This window comes from Megalops cyprinoides, chromosome 23, assembly GCF_013368585.1.
Source record: "Megalops cyprinoides isolate fMegCyp1 chromosome 23, fMegCyp1.pri, whole genome shotgun sequence".
NCBI lineage: Eukaryota > Metazoa > Chordata > Actinopteri > Elopiformes > Megalopidae > Megalops > Megalops cyprinoides.
Genome location: NC_050605.1, coordinates 24,995,387 through 25,014,777, shown reverse-complemented (window position 1 = coordinate 25,014,777; position 19,391 = coordinate 24,995,387). Strand labels below are relative to the sequence as shown.

Genomic DNA, 19,391 nt, shown 5'->3' with positions numbered 1-19,391 from the left:
CAAATTGTGAGGGAAATTTGTAGTTTATAACATCTTATATTTCCCTATAGGTACAGTTTAAAAGCAAACAATGTTATCAATACAGGGCTGTAAAACATAGTTAAAGAAACAATTAAAAACACCCCTCTCACACTGCCAGTCTTAAAGCTGCTGACAGGAGTATGAGGACAGATGGCTGAGCTGGAGTCAGTGGGGCCATAGGGACAAACCCCAGGTAGTGATGTGGCAGCGAGGACTGCTAGTGGATGCAGTATGGTATCTCCAGGGGTCTAACCTTTTTGATGAAAATGGATAAAACTGAACTTTTACAAAAAAGTTATAAACATCAGTATTATAGGAGGGAACGATCCCCCTGGTCAGTGTGTAGAATGGACAGTCTTTACTATGAACCTGCAACTATACCAAGACTGAGCTACAGAAAGGTGTTTTTCTACATGGAAAATGAAGTCCATGTTCATTGTGCTTGTAGTGTGTTTAAAAGACCATTCCACCTGTTCTACACGTACAGTCGATCTGCATTCTGCTGCTTCACCACCAGGGGGCAGGCTCAGCACGCTAGTGTTTGAGAGGCATCAACCAGACACAATTACGATGGGGCCTCAGCAGGAAACAATGCGCAGTTACCCCAGCAGAACAACATAATTTAATGTCCTGGAACAAAGACAAAAAAGCCACTAACACACACTGGTTTTACTGGATAAAGTATCAAACGTTTGCCTCATTAAAACACTTGTGTTGAGCTTCCAAATAGGATTCACACTTTGCAGTCAAGAAAACAACCAATGCTTTTGCTCAGACATGAGAATATAACAAAGTTTATAATCAGAAAGTTTGACATGAGGTCTTTAATGTGATCAAAATAAATCCTTACGCTTTGAACTGTTAGTGTGTATGGCCACTGTTAAAGGGAGCCTTTTGTCATTAGACAATTACAACAAACTTCCGCCTCTCAGCCCTTCGAGGCTGGATTCTAAAGATAAGAAACTTGTGTGGTTTCAACTTTCGTTGACAAATTTACACCACCATCTATTCAACCATCTTTACCTCCCTCCGTTCGCGGGCGTTAGCGCACCGAGCGGCGCAGGGAACCGCTCCTCCCCTCCATCAGCAGGGTCCGCACATCTACCCGCCACGGCGACACTTCCACCTGCTTACACTCGGGTCTGATCACTCCGAGTTGCACCGCACCATTCAAAGCTGGTTTGGGGACGTGGCGTTCACTGGCCAATCATATTATACGTATTGTACTGAAGTGGTCCAATCATAATCCGATAAAGAAGCTATGAAACTGTAATCTGATTGGTTCATTCCTACATTTTTCCTACAGGAAGCGGAGCAGGAAAATGTGCACATCCGGCGGTGTGTGGTCGAGTTGGTTGCCTGTATATACTGGAAATAGGTTACCCTCCGGGGTCGAAAGATCAGGTAAATGGCCTCTTTGCAACCGCTGTATGTATTCAGCAGTGGAATAAGACATGTAGCAGACTATAGCCTACATTATCATTTTTGTTTTTCATTCATCGTCATGCTTAGCTAGCCGTGACAAACGGCTAGGACTTTCGCAGCATACCGCTGGCTGGTTGCGGTCTGTCATGACATCACTTTGTTGTCGTTACCATCTTGACAAAAAATATTTAGTGCACAAAAAGGTTGTTACTCACTTTACGTTATATAATTACAAAACATGTCTGCCAGAATATTGGTATTAACAGCACACTGGTATTACAAGTACACAGTAAAGGTAGGAAACGTGCATGACGTTCAATGATCCACTAACGTTATTCTAGGGGAGCTCAATCGCACTTCGTTAGCATCGTTTTGGAATGATGCTTGCTCAGGTGTGTGAGATGGATTTTCTCTGATGGGATTCAATCCGTCGCCTCATTTAGATAAATAATAACAGGGACTCGCCTATCAGGATTTTGCAGGAGGCTGTTGAGTTTTCTGTGCTGTTGGCCGATGGCGTCATGGCTTATTCTCTGTTAATGTCACTTGGTTGGGACTCGTGTTTCCATGGCAATAAGGCATGTGGCCTTGCAAGCATGTGGGAAGCACAGCGCAGTGAAACCTGGAGAGAGCAGCGCTGGTGCAGAAGCTGGATACCGTAAACTGTGTGCCTGAGTGTACACTGAAATGAATTGTATAGGTGTGTCCTTTGCCCACAGGTAAGCGGTATGAACATGGAGCTTGGTCCGCTGGCAGTCTGTGTTGCGCTGTGTGTGGTCTGCGTCACTAGCAAGCCGACGGAGAAGAAGGGCCGTGTCCATCACGACCCCCAGCTGAGCGACAAGGAGCACGATGACACGGAGAACTTCGACTACGACCACGACGCCTTCCTGGGCCAGGAGGAGGCCAAGACCTTCGACCAGCTGACCCCTGAGGAGAGCAAGGAGAGGCTGGGGTAGGGTGTGTGAGGGTGCGGGTTCTGTGGTGTGAGGGGAGGGATTCAGTCCACTGTAATGGTTTTATAACTAATGATGAGGAAATATGACTTTTGTGATTATAATAGGCATGGTCTTGGTGAATATGGCCTGATTGGATTCAAGTATTAAAATATGTACATTTGCATTTAGGCCCTATTTATAAAGCTTTGTGGGTAGCACAGACTGAGTTTATGCTTGTGTCTGCCTCTGTGTGTTAGCATTCATATGCATGTTATGCACTTATACATCCAGATAAGGTGTCTGTTCTGACTGCGGTTTGTTTAGACTCTCTGCCTCATTATCTCCCACTTGAGCGTCTGCATCCCTAAGGCTCATTCGCATTTCCTGTCTCTCCCCTCCTCAGCAAGATTGTGGATAGAATAGATGAAGACAAAGACGGGTTTGTGACGACAGAAGAGATGAAAAAGTGGATCAAATTTGCGCAGAAACGCTGGATTTATGATGACGTGGACCGTCAGTGGAAAGGTCACGACATTAACGAGGACGGACGTGTCTCATGGGAGGAGTACAAGAATGCCACCTACGGCTACATCTTAGGTAAGCCGCTCTCGCCTGTGACAGCAGGGGGCAGCATCGCTTCTGTTCACGCAGTGAGTGAAGGCGAAAGGTAACTGCCCATGCCATTTAGCTTGAGTGTAGAGTCAGCTCTTGAAGCTCTAATGAGAACACAGTCAGTGCATGATAAGTGGATGCATAAGTGCAGTACAGCACGCTCACAGTAAAGGTACAGCACGCTCACAGTAAAGGTACAGCACGCTCACAGTAAAGGTACAGCACGCTCACACACACTCACAGTAAAGGTACAGCACGCTCACAGTAAAGGTACAGCACGCTCACAGTAAAGGTACAGCACGCCCACAGTAAAGGTACAGCACGCTCACACACACTCACAGTAAAGGTACAGCACGCTCACAGTAAAGGTACAGCACACCCACAGTAAAGGTACAGCACACTCACAGTAAAGGTACAGCACACTCACGGTAAAGGTACAGCACACTCACGGTAAAGGTACAGCACACTCACAGTAAAGGTACAGCACACCCACAGTAAAGGTACAGCACACTCACAGTAAAGGTACAGCACGCTCACAGTAAAGGTACAGCACGCTCACAGTAAAGGTACAGCACGCTCACAGTAAAGGTACAGCACACCCACAGTAAAGGTACAGCACACCCACAGTAAAGGTACAGCACACCCACAGTAAAGGTACAGCACACCCACAGTAAAGGTACAGCACGCTCACAGTAAAGGTACAGCACGCTCACAGTAAAGGTACAGCACGCTCACACACACTCACAGTAAAGGTACAGCACGCTCACAGTAAAGGTACAGCACGCTCACAGTACAGCACGCTCACAGTAAAGGTACAGCACGCTCACAGTAAAGGTACAGCACGCTCACACACACTCACAGTAAAGGTACAGCACGCTCACAGTAAAGGTACAGCACGCTCACAGTACAGCACGCTCACAGTAAAGGTACAGCACACCCAGAAGTAAAGCTGTAACCTGCCCAGCAGTAAGATGCATGTCCTAATGACAGCACAGACCAAAGTAAAACCAGCTCACAGTAAGACGAGAACAGAACCTTTGGAATCATTGTTATCTGAAAGGCATAAATGCACTGGTACAGCTGCCGAGTTTCTCCACCAACCTCCAGTCTTTCATTTTAATGTAATGCAATGCCACTCTCAACAGATCTCGTTTGACATAGTTTGGAAGCTATTTAGCATAGTCAAATGGCATTCTAAACCATGGCAACAGTCAGCAATGGGGATCAGATTTCAGTATAATTGAAATGTGAGTCATCCTTGTCATGGTAAGTAAGTATAAGTATAAAATACTCACTGAAAATTTTCGTTCATCACCAGTAGCAACAACTATCAATTGTCAGACTCTAAGTGGTGCTTAAGACCACATACCCCCTCCAGTGGTAATGTATGGAATAGCATCATATTCGGGTAAGAGCCAGAAAGAGAAACTATTGTAATGAGGCATTGAATTTGCCCCTCTGTAATGGAGCTCCATTCCCCTCAGATGACCCGGACCCTGAGGACGGCTTCAACTACAAGCAGATGATGTCCAGAGACGAGAGACGCTTCAAAATGGCCGACAGAGACGGGGACCTCATCGCCAACAAGGAGGAGTTCACTGCCTTCCTGCACCCAGAGGAGTACGACTACATGAAGGACATCGTAGTGGTGGTGAGTCAGAACCTTTTTATAAGCAGAGGAGCTGCCGCCCCAGGGAAAGATCAGCCTGGCAGCATCAGGAATGGGAGGTGAAAACAGGAACCTTAACCAGAGGGTGAAAAGGAGGGTCCATGACAAAATGGGTCAACGATTCTACTGAAAACTTTGAGGGCATTTTCCAGGTGGGAGATCACGGTTAGTGATGACATTTTCACTGGTTCACCGTGCTGCTTATTCTGTGCTGTTTATTGTCCCCATAGGAAACAATGGAAGACATCGACAAGAATGGAGACGGCTTCATTGACCTGGAAGAGTATATCGGTAAGTGCAAAGGGTAAGCCATTATGAAGCTGAATTACAGTGACAGGTTATGGAAGTGTTTAGGTTTGAGAAGCTTGCTGTGGAAAGTGGGCAGGTGTGATCTCAGCGCTTTCTGCCATCTTTCTCACTCCTCCCAGGGGACATGTACAATCAAGGAGGCGACCCTGAGGAGCCCGAGTGGGTGAAGACGGAGCGTGAGCAGTTCCTGGAGTTCCGGGACAAGAACAAGGATGGGAAGATGGACAAGGAGGAGACCAGGGACTGGATCCTGCCCTCGGACTACGACCACGCCGAGGCCGAGGCCAGACACTTGGTGTACGAGTCCGACTCGGACAAGGTGAGGCCCCATGTTAAAGTAGTCCCTCACAGTGTAATACTGTTAGAGTGCAGCTGAATTTAATTTTTCATTTTGTATTGTTTTGTTTCCAGGATGGCCAACTAACCAAAGAAGAAATACTTAACAAATATGACTTGTTTGTTGGGAGTCAGGCGACAGATTTTGGAGAAGCTTTAGTACGGCACGACGAGTTTTGATCCCTTAGATAGGATCTTTTTTTAATCTTGACTAGCTAAACAGTAATTTATTTTGTATAAAATTCCTGTACCGTGGAGACTGCGATGAGGACTTCCATTTGTGTTTGGTTTTTTTTTGTTCTGTGGACAAACTGCCAGTTGATTTTGTAAAATGAAATAGCTGTTTTTGTTATACTGGTTTGAGCTCATTTTGAATAATGTAATTTAGGCGTGTGTGGGGTGCTGATGGGTGTAACTCTACACAGTGGAGTGAAATGCGCTGTGTAGCAGAGTTGTGCCGCTCTGCCTCAGTGAGAAGCTGCTCACAGCAAGAGGCGACAGGCCTCTGGAGATCTCCTCCCTTTCCCCACTCTGGCTTAGGTAAGCAGTTCATAAACTCCGACACAACAAGTATCATGGATTTCAATTACTGTTAGTGTCATTCTTCTGTACACCTCTGGAGCTTTGTGGTTTTATGCATTGCTTTCACTGTTCTGACAGTGCGCTGCCAGCATGTGTAAGAGTGAGGTGAACACTGACACACATTCCTCCTTTGTTGTGCCTTTTAGGGTTTTTTTTTTGGAATATCCTTTATGATTTAGTATGTTTATGAAAGTTAAAGAACAAGTGAGGTTTCTGTACTGTGTTTGAAGTAGTTTTGGGTCATGGATGTCCCTTTGGAGTAGAATTAAGGTTTTTTTGGTCAAGCGGCTTCCTTCTCTCCCCTCCACACACTCCCCATTAGTGTTTAAAAACTTATTCAGGTGTTCTGTTCCCTTTCTGTGGTGTCATTGTCAGCTGTTGGGTTACTAAAAATAGCCTGAAAGGCCATTCGGAGTTTTTATTGGAGCACGCCTAAACTGCAGAGACTGAGTTGTGTTCTATGGCAATTGGACAGTTTCTCAATAATAAAATAAATTCTGAGTAACTAGTGACATGATTTCGCTTCATTGATATGCTTTGATTGTAGGGTATGATTGTGTCCTTGCATGGGGTAGATTAGGCACTAAAATCAGTCTTCATGTCCTTCATTTTTGACTGTTGGTTGTAAAAATGACTCCCCATGCCAGTCGAGGTCTTTGATTCCTGGTTCATGGCTAGTTTCACTGTAAGGCAGCAAACTGACAATCGCTGAGTCATTGGTGAACTGCAGAGTGATCCTGTTCTCACGCTAGCCTCAGCGATGGAGAGGATATAAAGGGGGGTGAAAGGACGCACCCTTGTGGTGATTCACTGGAAGAGCAGACTGTGTCTGAGAGATTCATTTTCACCCTTTAGCCACCCCACAAGACTAAAATCCATGATAAAATGGTCAATTTACCTCTGCTGAAGGGTGAGACTAAATGACATTAAAAGGTGATGAAAAATCTATGAACAGCAGTCTAGACTGAGTTTTATGCCCAGTTTGGGCACACTTTTCTTTTTACTGTTTTCCACATTTTAGAATAATAGTAAAGACATCAAACTAGGAAATAACACAAATGGAATTATGCAGTGACCAAAAAAGTGTTATAAACAAATCAAAAATCTTATTTTAGATTCTTCAAAACAGCCAAAATTTTTTAAAATTGAAGATTTTTTGGAAGTAATTCATGCACAGACATCAACTTCACCATTTATATTTAAGAAACAAATATCAAGCATTTAAGCATAAGTCTTGGGATCAAACTGTCTTGAATGCATGTCTCCCATGATCTTAATCAGGTGTGACCAAATTTGACTGGTATATTTATTTACTTGTTAACTGACAAATACAAGCACTTTTTGCATTTTACATGTCCTATATGTTGTATCACATTTGTTCATAAAATAGTTGTGACCACAGTGGAATTCAGCTGATTTGAGTGTGGTCTCTAATTCATTTAAAATTGTAGGCAACAAGTTAGCACACGGGTGATAACAATGAGTCACTTGCAAAGAAATTGTTTATTGATTTGATAACAGTTTATAAGGTTTGATTAGAGTGGTTATCATTAGGAACAGATATTTGAAAGATGGTTCAATCATATTAACTGCCATCTTCATTATGCTTGATTTCTTTGATAAAGTTTGCTACATTAAAATCATATAAGATACCCTGATTTAAAATCCCTCTGAATTCAGCAATTTCCATGCGTGAGAAATTCTCTGCCAATCCGACTTTCCCAAGGTAAACATTTTAGTAACACTTAAAGAGCATCTTATATATGACTATGGAGCAGTTCACACGCTTTGAAGCATAGTGCCTGCTTATAGTTATTTTCAGGACAAAAAGTATTGTTATTTATAAAGTATGATGTTGGATGCTGTAAGTATTATGTTGGTATATTGTAGCTGTTACCATTCTAAACATAATTCTTTACAGCAGTTAAGTTTAAGGCCTGTTGGAACAGCCCAGAGACTGGCATTTAAAATCACCTGCAGAGACTGTAAGAAATGGCAATACAGGGGGACAGAGTTCCAGGCTGCTATGTGCAGATATTACACTCGCACTTCGTGATGTGCCTGTACTTATAGGATTTGGAGATGTTTCCACCACATGTCACAGTTAAAGTGCGCTCCTCTGACGTCAGCTCCTGACAGCACTGACATTCCTTCTTCATATGGAAAATGTCCTCCTGATTCAGTGTACCTTGTACCAACCTGAAACGAAAGAGAGACGATAAAGAGGAGAGTGATTTTCCTCTCGCAGTCAGTGACACCACCCTGGGCTCCCTAACACAGCACTGTCTTGTTGACTGTTTTTTGGCTCCAGGTGAATGTGCCATGTGGAGGCGGGTCTCACCGAGAGCTGTATCCACATTGGCCCATACACACAGGGAGCTCCGCCTCCTCTTTGCAGTCTTCCACTGAGACGTTCACTTTGGTCATCCTCGGACTACATGTCTGATCACCTGTGCCAAGAAGTGACGACATCAACAACCACGCACTTTTTCATAACAGGCATTTTTTAAGGGTACCAGTATTTGATATTTGTGAAAACATATCCACCAATCCTGATGCCAATAGTAATATGTCATGAAGTTTGTTTCTCATGCAGGATCTTGGACATTTTAAAATGAAGCTAAAGAAATACAGTAAAGGTATTTATGTTTAATAAATCATTAACAAACTGTCATTAAAACACTGATGCTTAGTCCAACAATAAGTTAGTAAAGTCTTATCAGTTTTGCACTAGAACTCAACAAAATATTTTAACAAAGAAAGTATTAAACAATGAATTCTTTATTCAACATTCACAAGTGCCCCGCATGCTGAAGAGCTGAGACCTGACTGACTACGCTGCCTTCTGCAGTTTGGGCTTAAACGGCATAATGTAAAAAACAACAGTAAAAAGGAAGTCATTAACTGCGGCTTCCTGCATCTCACGCGAGCTGCACGGGCACCACGTCTGACTGCGTGAAAATGAGTGTGGCTACGCGTGGTGACACTGCAGCAACCTGCACAGAGCCCTCTACCCAACAGAACATCTTTGGGATGAACTGGAACACAGCAGGAAGACCCTCTTCAGTAGTGGAGCTGACTAATGCTTTAAAGGAAGAATGGAGCACACTTTTTAGCAGAAATTAGCAAACAGCCTCCCACTACACACTGACGCAGTCAGTAAGACCGAAGGTGGGCCAGGAAGCTATTCATTTCTTGGAACGAAGATGTTGGATTCATAGCCCCCCATGTCCCATGACTTTTGGTAGGATAGTGTATATGACTATGGTCAAAGATGCACTGAATCAGGACGACAGCTTACATGTGTAACAGCAATGGTCTTTGTCCCAAACTCTGAGTTCCTGAAAAATGGACAGAAAAAAGCAGGAAAGCATGTAGCAGTTAGTGTGAAGGAATGAGACGGAGTATTGCTTGTATTGTTGTTATTACATACTGGAGTGAAGAAGGGGGATCCTCAGGGTGAAGTGGGGATGGACTAAAACATTTTTTTTCATTTTTTTGTATAATTTTGGAATGCCCAATGCTTTGCCTCTTTTTTCTCCTGATCTGGGATGGCCAGTTATGTCCTTCTGCTGCTGACCCCTGCTGAGTGCAGGAGTGACACGCACAGACTCTTCTGAAACGCGACTGTCAGCCCCTGCTGCTCACCCACTGCAGCCCCTGCTGAGCCTGCACAGACTGGGGGTGGGGGAGGATGCTTCATACGCAGTTTTATGCAAGGAGAACTACAGCCACCTGATGGAGCAGCAGGGGTCGCAGACGTGCAGTGGCTCAGACCTATCCTCCCCTATATCATTCTGCAGAACAAAGCCAGTTTATTACGCCACATGTCACTAGCGGTCATGGCTGGGTGATGACACATTGGGATCAAACCCGGGCCACAGTGCTCAGCCTTGTGGCAGCCAGCACTGTAAGAAGAACCACCCGGCAGCCCCAACTAATACATTTTTGCAAAGGTTTGGAACTGTGACTCAGGGGTGAGATTGGAAATCACAGAGAGACACGATACCTCAGCACACTGCTCCTCAGCACAAACTTTTGTCTCCTTCTGAAGTCCACTTTCGTCACAGACATATGACTCACAGGGCTGGGAGGGGTCAGTCCATCTATCTCCAACCTACAAGTAAAGGGAAAGGAAACACCAGTCACACACACACACATACACACACACCAGCTGCAGTAATCTCACTAACACACACACACAGCAGTAATTTCACCAACACACACACCAGCTGCAGTAATCTCTCTCTCTCTCTCACACACACACGCACACACACACCGGCTGCAGTAATCTCTCTCTCTCTCTCTCACATACACGCACACACACACCAGCTGCAGTAATCTCTCTCTCTCACACACACACGCACACACACACCGGCTGCAGTAATCTCTCTCTCTCTCTCTCTCTCACATACACGCACACACACACCAGCTACAGTAATCTCTCTCTCTCTCTCTCTCACACACACACACACACACACACACACACACACACACACACCAGCTGCAGTAATCTCTCTCTCTCTCTCTCTCACACACACGCACACACACACCAGCTGCAGTAATCTCTCTCTCTCACATACACGCACACACACACCAGCTGCAGTAATCTCTCTCTCTCTCACAGACACGCACACACACACACACCAGCTGCAGTAATCTCTCTCTCTCTCTCACACACACACGCGCACACACACACACGCACACACACACCAGCTGCAGTAATCTCTCTCTCTCTCTCACACACACGCACACACACACACACACACACACAACCTGCAGTAATCTCTCTCTCTCTCTCACACACACGCACACACACCACCTGCAGTAATCTCTCTCTCTCTCACACACACACACACACACCAGCTGCAGTAATCTCTCTCTCTCTCTCACACACACACCTGCTGCAACGGTCCTACTGAACATAGTCACATAATGTGCAACATAAGCATTACCTTATAAGTCTTGCCTTTGTATTTGCATGTCATCTCAACTGAAAAGAGACCAGAGTGTTACAGCACTTTTTACTAACAGCATCCTGCAATGAAATGATAAATTGAAGAGACTGCAGTGGGAGGGAGTCCTTCTGTGGATGTCATTCCTCCTGATCCCAGACATAACGCATTCCAGCCTAAGGATGCGAACATAACCATAAATATGGACAGGCACTCTTTTATGCTGAAAGGATCAGATGTCCAAGTTACCACAAGTAGTCAAGTGACAGCAGTCCGTCCCATTGAAGGTGACCAGAATCTCGTTTTCCTTGCAGGTGGGAGGAGGTGGGGAGGGCTTGGGTTTACACTCTGCAGATTTGGTGACATTGCTGCAGGTGCATTGGTAGCAACTGGCCTCCCATGTATCACCAGGCTAAGAGGACAAAACAAATGACAACAGAAAGGAGAAATGGGGCAGACTGCAGTTACCCTAACATTGTGATAAGCAGGGGACGCTGTGGAGTCGCAGGTCCATCAACATCACAGCATTCATTCGGTACACAGCAGCTTCACCAGAAACCAGTGCCCCACAACTTTTTGGCAAAGTCATCTTTATTTTAAGGACATCTTGAATGTGTGTGTGTGTAAATGTGTGTTAGATGGCACGGTGCTAACCACAGATGCATGTGGAGTTTCTCACCTCCATGGGTTCCCCAGCAGGACCCCTGCAGGCTGAAATCAGAAAGACGGAATTAAGATGGTCCTCACTGCTCTCAGATCAGCACTGCCAAGCCACCTTCTAAGACCTGGAAGGTCTGAGGAGCAGTCCAGTGATTTAAATCCCAGTTCAGGCTGTCACTGGTCTCTAATGGTTTCAGCTCATATTTAACACCATGTTTATTTACATTGAGAGCAATACTAAATATTGATGACATTGAATATCAAGAGTGTCTTACTAGTACAGGTGGAGACACAGTATTCTTTGTCTTGTTCTGCAAGGAACTTGTTGTCTGGACAGAAGCATCCAGGCTCTAGGGTCCTTGTGGGGTCCCCCTGAATTGGCTCTCTGGATAAAGAATGCAGAAGTCATTCACTACACACACCTCCACAATCAAAAAGATGAAAGATCTATCTTTCAGAGGTGTGTCAACATTTTCTTCATTGTATCACACTTGATAACCAAAACATCTCACCCTCCTTGACAGTAATTGGTGTTGGTGGTGTTGTCAGGGCATTCCTTATAGACCATACCTTCAGGGCAGGTGATTCCTGAAACCAAGAAGAGCTAGAGATGCCGTGACAGAACAGGAGACTATCACCTGGACACAGCTCCATTCTTTTCCTGCCCCACATGACCATTCTCTTAATATTTCATATCAAGTTAGAATGTCTTTTCATGACTTAAACCAAGGTCCTGATTCAACTGTAGGGGTGTTAACATTCTTGTCTTGATCAAACTCCTAAGTGGGCTGTTAGCATTTGGCCATCCAAGCACTGCCCTGCAGCTGACTGCCCCACCCAATCACTCTCCTGCATCTCACTGCCCCGCCCAATCACTCCCCTGCATCTCACTGCCCCACCCAATCACTCCTTTGCAGCTGACTTCCCCGCCCAATCACTCCCCTGCAGCTGATTGGCTCTTCAAACCCTTGCATTTCCCATCCACCTAATTTCACTTTGCAATAAGCAAAGCCTGCTATACAAGTGGCCTTTTCCAAAAGTAGGGTTTGTGAATGGGTGAAAAAGCAAAAGGAAAACGTAATCACAGAGCCACAATCACAGAGTGGCAACAGTGATGTCACAGGACACAGGGGATCTTGGGTAAGCTGCAGGCATGTTCTCCTTACTCTGACCTAGACAACATGTCCTGTCTGTCACTTTCTGAATGTTCGTCATTGCTTTCCAGCCATGCGTCTTTCTCACACACAACATCCACCTGACATACTCCCAGTGACTGAGCTTAATGAATGCGTGAACCTAGGTCAGTTATGTCATTTAGCAGATATCTGTTCTGGTATGGGACACTGCTACACAAGCAACTAGAAGCAAAGACAAATATCTAATATCAAACCAAATCACTAATTACCACAGGTTCCGTTGGTCAGATGTGTCCACTGCACACAGAAGCCGTTTTTCCTGCACGTGTCGGCTGCTTGCGCCACTGATGAACAGTCGTAGGTGGTGTTCTTTGTCACACACAAGTCAAACCTGCAGTTCTTGTATATTGTTTCAAGGTCCACCTTCTTACCGCACTCAGAGAAGACTCTAATATAAAAAACACACACCTTAATAAACACTTCAATATAACAACACACAGTTACTGCAAGCCCATTTCTGCAGGAAATACTGCAGTTGCTTTAACCAGCGCCAATATAAAAGCACTTAATGGCAAAAACGATATAAGAGCATCAGATACACCAGCACAGAAACACTCTTAAAACACTATTTGAACAACAAAGGGGCTACTACACACACTGCAACACAACATAGCAACACAGAGTGCTTTACACACTGGCAAATGTAACATTAGTGTAACACAGTCACTCTTCCACACATGGTTCAATGAGCAAATCGCTTCACCTCTTACACGCAGCACCTCTAACAGTTACACAGAGTAAACAGAAAGTATTCTGCCATCATTGGCCCTTTCTGGAGATAAAACCATTCCACAAAACAACGGTCTCTGTGATGAAAGGTTAAAAGGGGTGGAATGGTGACACCTACACTGTAGCAGACACAGGATAAAGTGCACCCTGTAAGAGACACACGTAAGGGGAACTCACTCGTGTTTGAGCAGATCACATATGGGAGATGTGGGAGACTCAGGAGATAAGCATTCTGGGTCTGGAGGCTTGCAGGAAGGGGATGGAGGGGATTTCGGGCAATAGGGTTTCTGAGAGTCTTGGTAAAGCCATTCACTAGCAGCTTCATCACAGCAGTCGGCATTTTCCTGAATACCATTTCTGCGAATACAGTCGCCTCCACCACACACACCTGAACACAGAGAATGGCATTATGCACACACAGAGCACACACTCACCTGCACATGCAACGCACAGTGTTTCACACACACACCTTAAAATAAAGATGGCATTACACACACACTACTACACAGTACTAACAAATTGTAAAACTTGCATGGTCAAGATGTTGGTGAACACACAATTTTAATAAATGAGAAATTGTTTGAAGCACCACAGAACATTTGCAAATTATTTCCAGTTTTCATATCTAGCTAAGAATCACAGCACTTGCAGAAAAGTTTAGGCTACTGTTGTGCCTAACACATACCGCATTGTCCCTGGGTGTTGTGATTGAACAGCTTCCAGGGCACAGAGACCTCCACTCTGTTGAGGTAGGTGAGGCGAACGTAAGAGCGGATTGCATCAATATGAACATAAACGTCTGTCTTCCCGCCGTCAAATCGGATCCCCTGCTCCGTATGAGGTGGCATCACAACCCTCTGGTTTAGTGTAGCCTGGAGACAAAGACACACCGATGAGGAACATCTGCAGCAATCAGAGCCGCCATAGCACAGCAACCTGCACATGGGCCTCAGTGAGAAAGACAGACCTGAGAAGGCTTTGAGTGAGGACATCACACCACCTTCATGCCAAGCAGATGCTCTGATCTAAGGCAGGATACACCACTGCATGTTTTCTTTCATATCACACGACCTTTATGTCCATCTGGAGATTTTAATGCTTGTTTCCCTGGAAACATGTTTTTGGAATTGGCAGTTGTACAGTGGAGCTGTGGCAGTCTGAGACTGTGTGAGACCATCCAGCGGCGCTGTCAGACATAGCTGCCATCCCTCCAGCAGGACCCTGCAGCAACTGCACAGGCTAGGCTCTGCGTTCAGACTGTTACAGACTGTGCCTGTTGCACAAAGTCTCACCTGAATGGCTTTCTGTGCTGCTACCACAGTGAGGGTCACATGATTGCTGCCATAGTTCAGTATGATGCCCTTGGAGAAGGAGCCGTCCATCACTGTAGGTCGGTAATAGTTGTCCACCATAACTGAAAAGTCATAAATTGGCTTCTTCTCCTCCATCAGGATGTAAGTGCAGTTATCGAGGTAGGTGTATCTTGTGCCATTAAAGCTAATATAGTGAGGGTCTCCATAGAGTGTGCACCGGCCTGGGAAGAAAAAGGTCAGGTGATTAAATTAACCAACCAGGCATTTTACTTGCTGTGAGTGGTGTTACATGTGATCGCCCCAGTTAGAAGCATGTCTTAGTATCACCCAGAACCCTCCTCTCTTTCACTGTCTCACAGCAGTGGTTGGTGAAGTCAGTTTAGAAGCTGTTTACTTGGAAATCATTTTCAAAAATGCATGTATAAAAGCAAAAACGTCACCTTCCCTTTTAAAAGTAATTTGAACATTTTTTAACAATAACATTTTAGTTTTTAACTATCAGTGCTCACTGCAATGCATGACTGAATGTTACCTTGCTACCTAAAATATAAGCCTGTGACTCAAAGGAAGATCACATAAAGCAATATTCAATTCCTGTATTTTTGCAAAAATGAAAATGCTTACATTAGAGTCAAACAGTCTTCAGAGGATGGTCTAGTTTTCATTCTGTACATTCAACATCATATTTGTTTTGATACATTTGCTATTTTCATATTTAGCCTAAGTGTAGAGTTGAGTTACATTTCAAATTCAATGGCAGTTGTATAGTGGTTAGGTAGGTTAGTGGTTACCTATTTTTATTTAATTAATAAATGTATTTTTACACTGAACTCACAGTCACACTCCCATTCGAAGCATTCCGGGCAGTCCTGCAGTGGGACTTTGGTTTTGTAGGGGCAGTCTGGCTCTGCCACAGCAGGGCACTTTACATCTGCTTCTTCGTAAATTGTTCCATTGTCACATATCTTCTCTCGACATGCATCTGTCCACTTGGAACCACACTGCCATATTTTCCCATCTTCATCCGTGCATCTACACCCTGCAGGAAAACAGCTGGCAAGTCAGGAGCTGAATTCAAATCCTTTTATGATCTCAAATACATGTAAACTACTACCTCTGGCTTCATGGATGGATGCATGTTTAATATGTATGCAGGATCCCTCGCATCACACTCCTGGATCCATGAGGCATACCCTTCCACTGGCCCCCGAGGCCCCCGGAGACCCCCCCACATCCGTATGAGGGGAACTCCTCAGGACCGTTTGAATGCACTCCAACAACCTCCCAGGATCTACGCTGCTATGCCCCCCGAATACCTGCAGACCCTACACTGCTACGCCCCTGAATACCTGCAGACCCTACGCTGCTACGCCCCCGAATACCTGCAGACCCTACGCTGCTACGCCCCCGAATACCTGCAGACCCTACGCTGCTACGCCCCCGAATACCTGCAGACCCTACACTGCTACGCCCCTGAATACCTGCAGACCCTACGCTGCTACGCCCCTGAATACCTGCAGACCCTACACTGCTACGTCCCTGAATACCTGCAGACCCTACGCTGCTACGCCCCCCCCGAATACCTGCAGACCCTACGCTGCTACGCCCCCGAATACCTGCAGACCCTACACTGCTATGCCCCCCCAAATACCTGCAGACCCTACGCTGCTACGCCCCTGAATACCTGCAGACCCTACACTGCTATGCCCCCCCAAATACCTGCAGACCCTACGCTGCTACGCCCCTGAATACCTTCAGACCCTACACTGCTATGCCCCCGAATACCTGCAGACCCTACGCTGCTACGCCCCTGAATACCTGCAGACCCTACACTGCTATGCCCCCCCAAATACCTGCAGACCCTACGCTGCTACGCCCCTGAATACCTGCAGACCCTACACTGCTATGCCCCTGATTACCTGCAGACCCTACACTGCTACGCCCCTGAATACCTTCAGACCCTACACTGCTACGTCCCTGAATACCTGCAGACCCTACGCTGCTACGCCCCCCCCGAATACCTGCAGACCCTACGCTGCTACGCCCCCGAATACCTGCAGACCCTACACTGCTACGCCCCTGAATACCTGCAGACCCTACACTGCTACGTCCCTGAATACCTGCAGACCCTACGCTGCTACGCCCCTGAATACCTGCAGACCCTACACTGCTATGCCCCTGAATACCTGCAGACCCTACACTGCTATGCCCCCCCAAATACCTGCAGACCCTACACTGCTACGCCCCCGAATACCTGCAGACCCTACGCTGCTACGCCCCTGAATACCTGCAGACCCTACACTGCTATGCCCCTGATTACCTGCAGACCCTACACTGCTACGCCCCTGAATACCTTCAGACCCTACACTGCTACGTCCCTGAATACCTGCAGACCCTACGCTGCTACGCCCCCCCGAATACCTGCAGACCCTACGCTGCTACGCCCCCGAATACCTGCAGACCCTACACTGCTACGCCCCTGAATACCTGCAGACCCTACACTGCTACGTCCCTGAATACCTGCAGACCCTACGCTGCTACGCCCCTGAATACCTGCAGACCCTACACTGCTATGCCCCTGAATACCTGCAGACCCTACACTGCTACGCCCCCGAATACCTGCAGACCCTACGCTGCTACGCCCCTGAATACCTGCAGACCCTACACTGCTATGCCCCCCCAAATACCTGCAGACCCTACACTGCTACGCCCCTGAATACCTGCAGACCCTACACTGCTACGCCCCTGAATACCTGCAGACCCTACACTGCTATGCCCCTGAATACCTGCAGACCCTACACTGCTACGCCCCTGAATACCTGCAGACCCTACACTGCTACGCCCCTGAATACCTGCAGACCCTACACTGCTACGCCCCTGAATACCTGCAGACCCTACACTGCTATGCCCCCCCAAATACCTGCAGACCCTACACTGCTACGCCCCCAAATACCTGCAGACCCTACACTGCTATGCCCCCCCAAATACCTGCAGACCCTGCCCTGGCCCCACTGCATCCTGAGCAAAGCAAATATCAGGTGGCTGCAATCTGTCCCTTACACTATTATTCAGCTGGCCAGTACATTTGAAAATGCAGCCACCAAACCTAAAGAACTAGGAAAACTTGAAATGTTTTTACTTGAAAAAAAAATGAAATGATACCAGAAGTCAAAACTGAAGAGTAGCCGTAGCTGGTACTTAGAACCTTTTGCATTGATATGGGAATGTATGAGAATTTTGCATGGGTTGACATTTAACATGAATGATCTTAAATTCACTAAATGCATTCAATAATTCAAGTTATGAAATATAGATTCAAGCCATTTTGACCCTTATATAACTCCATACTCTCCCACTCAGTCTAATTCTCCCCCAGGTTTCCTCCTTCTTTGTCCACTACAGGGACTTTTCCTTGCCATTGTGATTCTTCAGGGGGCACCAATTTGTATCATTGGCATTAGATTTTATCACTTTTTTAGCCTTGTTTAATCAACAGATCATCATATAATCATATAGTATATATATCATATATCATACAGTCCATCTGTGGTTGATGTAATTCCTATATCTTTCCTGTCTTGTTGCCTTGCTCACTGACTGACTATTTGATCCTCTGCTCATAATCCTTTTGTATTTTCCTGTGGCAATTTTAAAGGAATTTGGGACACATTCCTTGCAAATATGTGTTATATCAACTAAAAATCAATTTCCCCTGTTTTTACTCTTCGGCATCTGGGAGAAACACATTAAACAATATGTGTGCAGTATCCATGCATGGCATTCAAAACAAAGCAAGGCGATGGTGTGCATTGGAAAGTATCCAGAAGCAACTCTTGTCAAAGAACATGTATGTACAACATTACTCAGCCTGAGGCAAAGGGCTGAAAAAATATAAGCAGGAATGCTGGGCACTGCATGGTGGAAAAGTCAGTTCTGATGAAAAAAAATGAATTCATGGCAGCCTAAGCCAGACACTTAGTGGAACCATGACTTACGCAAAGGCAGAGCATACCTGGTGGCGGTGTTACTGTGCTTGTAGTTGTTGATACAGTTGTAGTTGTTGATTTAGTTGGTGTTGGAGTAACTGTAGGTGTAGTTGTTGATGCAGTTGGTGTTGGAGTTACTGTAGGTGTAGTTGTTGATTCAGTTGGTGTTGGAGTTGCAGTAGGTGTAGTTGTTGATACAGTTGGTGTTGGGGATATGGTAGGTGTAGTTGTTGATTCAGTTGTAGTTGTTGTTGTAGTTGTAGTTGTTGATTCAGTTGGTGTTGGAGTAACTGTAGGTGTAGTTGTTGATACAGTTGGTGTTGGGGATATGGAAGGTGTAGTTGTTGATTCAGTTGTAGTTGTTGTTGTAGTTGTAGTTGTTGATCCAGTTGGTGTTGGAGTAACTGTAGGTGTAGTTGTTGATACAGTTGGTGTTGGGGATATGGAAGGTGTAGTTGTTGATTCAGTTGTAGTTGTTGTTGTAGGTGTAGTTGTTGATTCAGTTGTTGTTGTTGATCCAGTTGGTGTTGGAGTAACTGTAGGTGTAGTTGTTGATACAGTTGGTGTTGGAGTTACTGTAGGTGTAGTTGTAGATTCAGTTGTAGTTGTTGATTCAGTTGGTGTTGGAGTTACTGTAGGTGTAGTTGTTGATCCAGTTGG

The 19,391-nt window shown here is 45.5% G+C and overlaps 2 protein-coding genes across 2 annotated transcripts in view; one reads left to right on the top strand and one right to left on the bottom strand.

The window, feature by feature from the left end:
* The first annotated feature begins 1,338 nt into the window (after window positions 1–1,338).
* Window positions 1,339–6,751, top strand: LOC118770263 (calumenin). Its single transcript, XM_036517829.1, has 7 exons — window positions 1,339–1,425; window positions 2,166–2,401; window positions 2,788–2,981; window positions 4,481–4,647; window positions 4,896–4,956; window positions 5,094–5,293; window positions 5,386–6,751. Exons 2-7 carry the CDS (start codon window positions 2,175–2,177, stop codon window positions 5,488–5,490), a joined length of 954 nt encoding a protein of 317 aa, XP_036373722.1. The 5' UTR covers window positions 1,339–1,425; window positions 2,166–2,174; the 3' UTR covers window positions 5,491–6,751.
* A 686-nt stretch (window positions 6,752–7,437) lies between these two features.
* Window positions 7,438–19,391, bottom strand: part of LOC118770159 (mucin-19-like) — a 34,604-nt gene continuing 22,650 nt past the window's right edge. The window contains exons 30-45 of the mRNA XM_036517643.1: window positions 18,995–19,244; window positions 18,758–18,958; window positions 15,581–15,784; window positions 14,725–14,966; window positions 14,118–14,304; window positions 13,610–13,820; window positions 12,913–13,091; window positions 12,020–12,095; window positions 11,783–11,892; window positions 11,527–11,558; window positions 11,097–11,259; window positions 10,848–10,885; window positions 9,902–10,009; window positions 9,194–9,233; window positions 8,234–8,342; window positions 7,438–8,091 (exon numbers count right to left, since the gene is read on the bottom strand). Of these exons, the coding sequence (XP_036373536.1) occupies window positions 7,917–8,091; window positions 8,234–8,342; window positions 9,194–9,233; window positions 9,902–10,009; window positions 10,848–10,885; window positions 11,097–11,259; window positions 11,527–11,558; window positions 11,783–11,892; window positions 12,020–12,095; window positions 12,913–13,091; window positions 13,610–13,820; window positions 14,118–14,304; window positions 14,725–14,966; window positions 15,581–15,784; window positions 18,758–18,958; window positions 18,995–19,244 (2,325 nt within the window). The 3' untranslated portion in view covers window positions 7,438–7,916. The remainder of the gene's footprint in view (window positions 8,092–8,233; window positions 8,343–9,193; window positions 9,234–9,901; window positions 10,010–10,847; window positions 10,886–11,096; window positions 11,260–11,526; window positions 11,559–11,782; window positions 11,893–12,019; window positions 12,096–12,912; window positions 13,092–13,609; window positions 13,821–14,117; window positions 14,305–14,724; window positions 14,967–15,580; window positions 15,785–18,757; window positions 18,959–18,994; window positions 19,245–19,391) is intronic.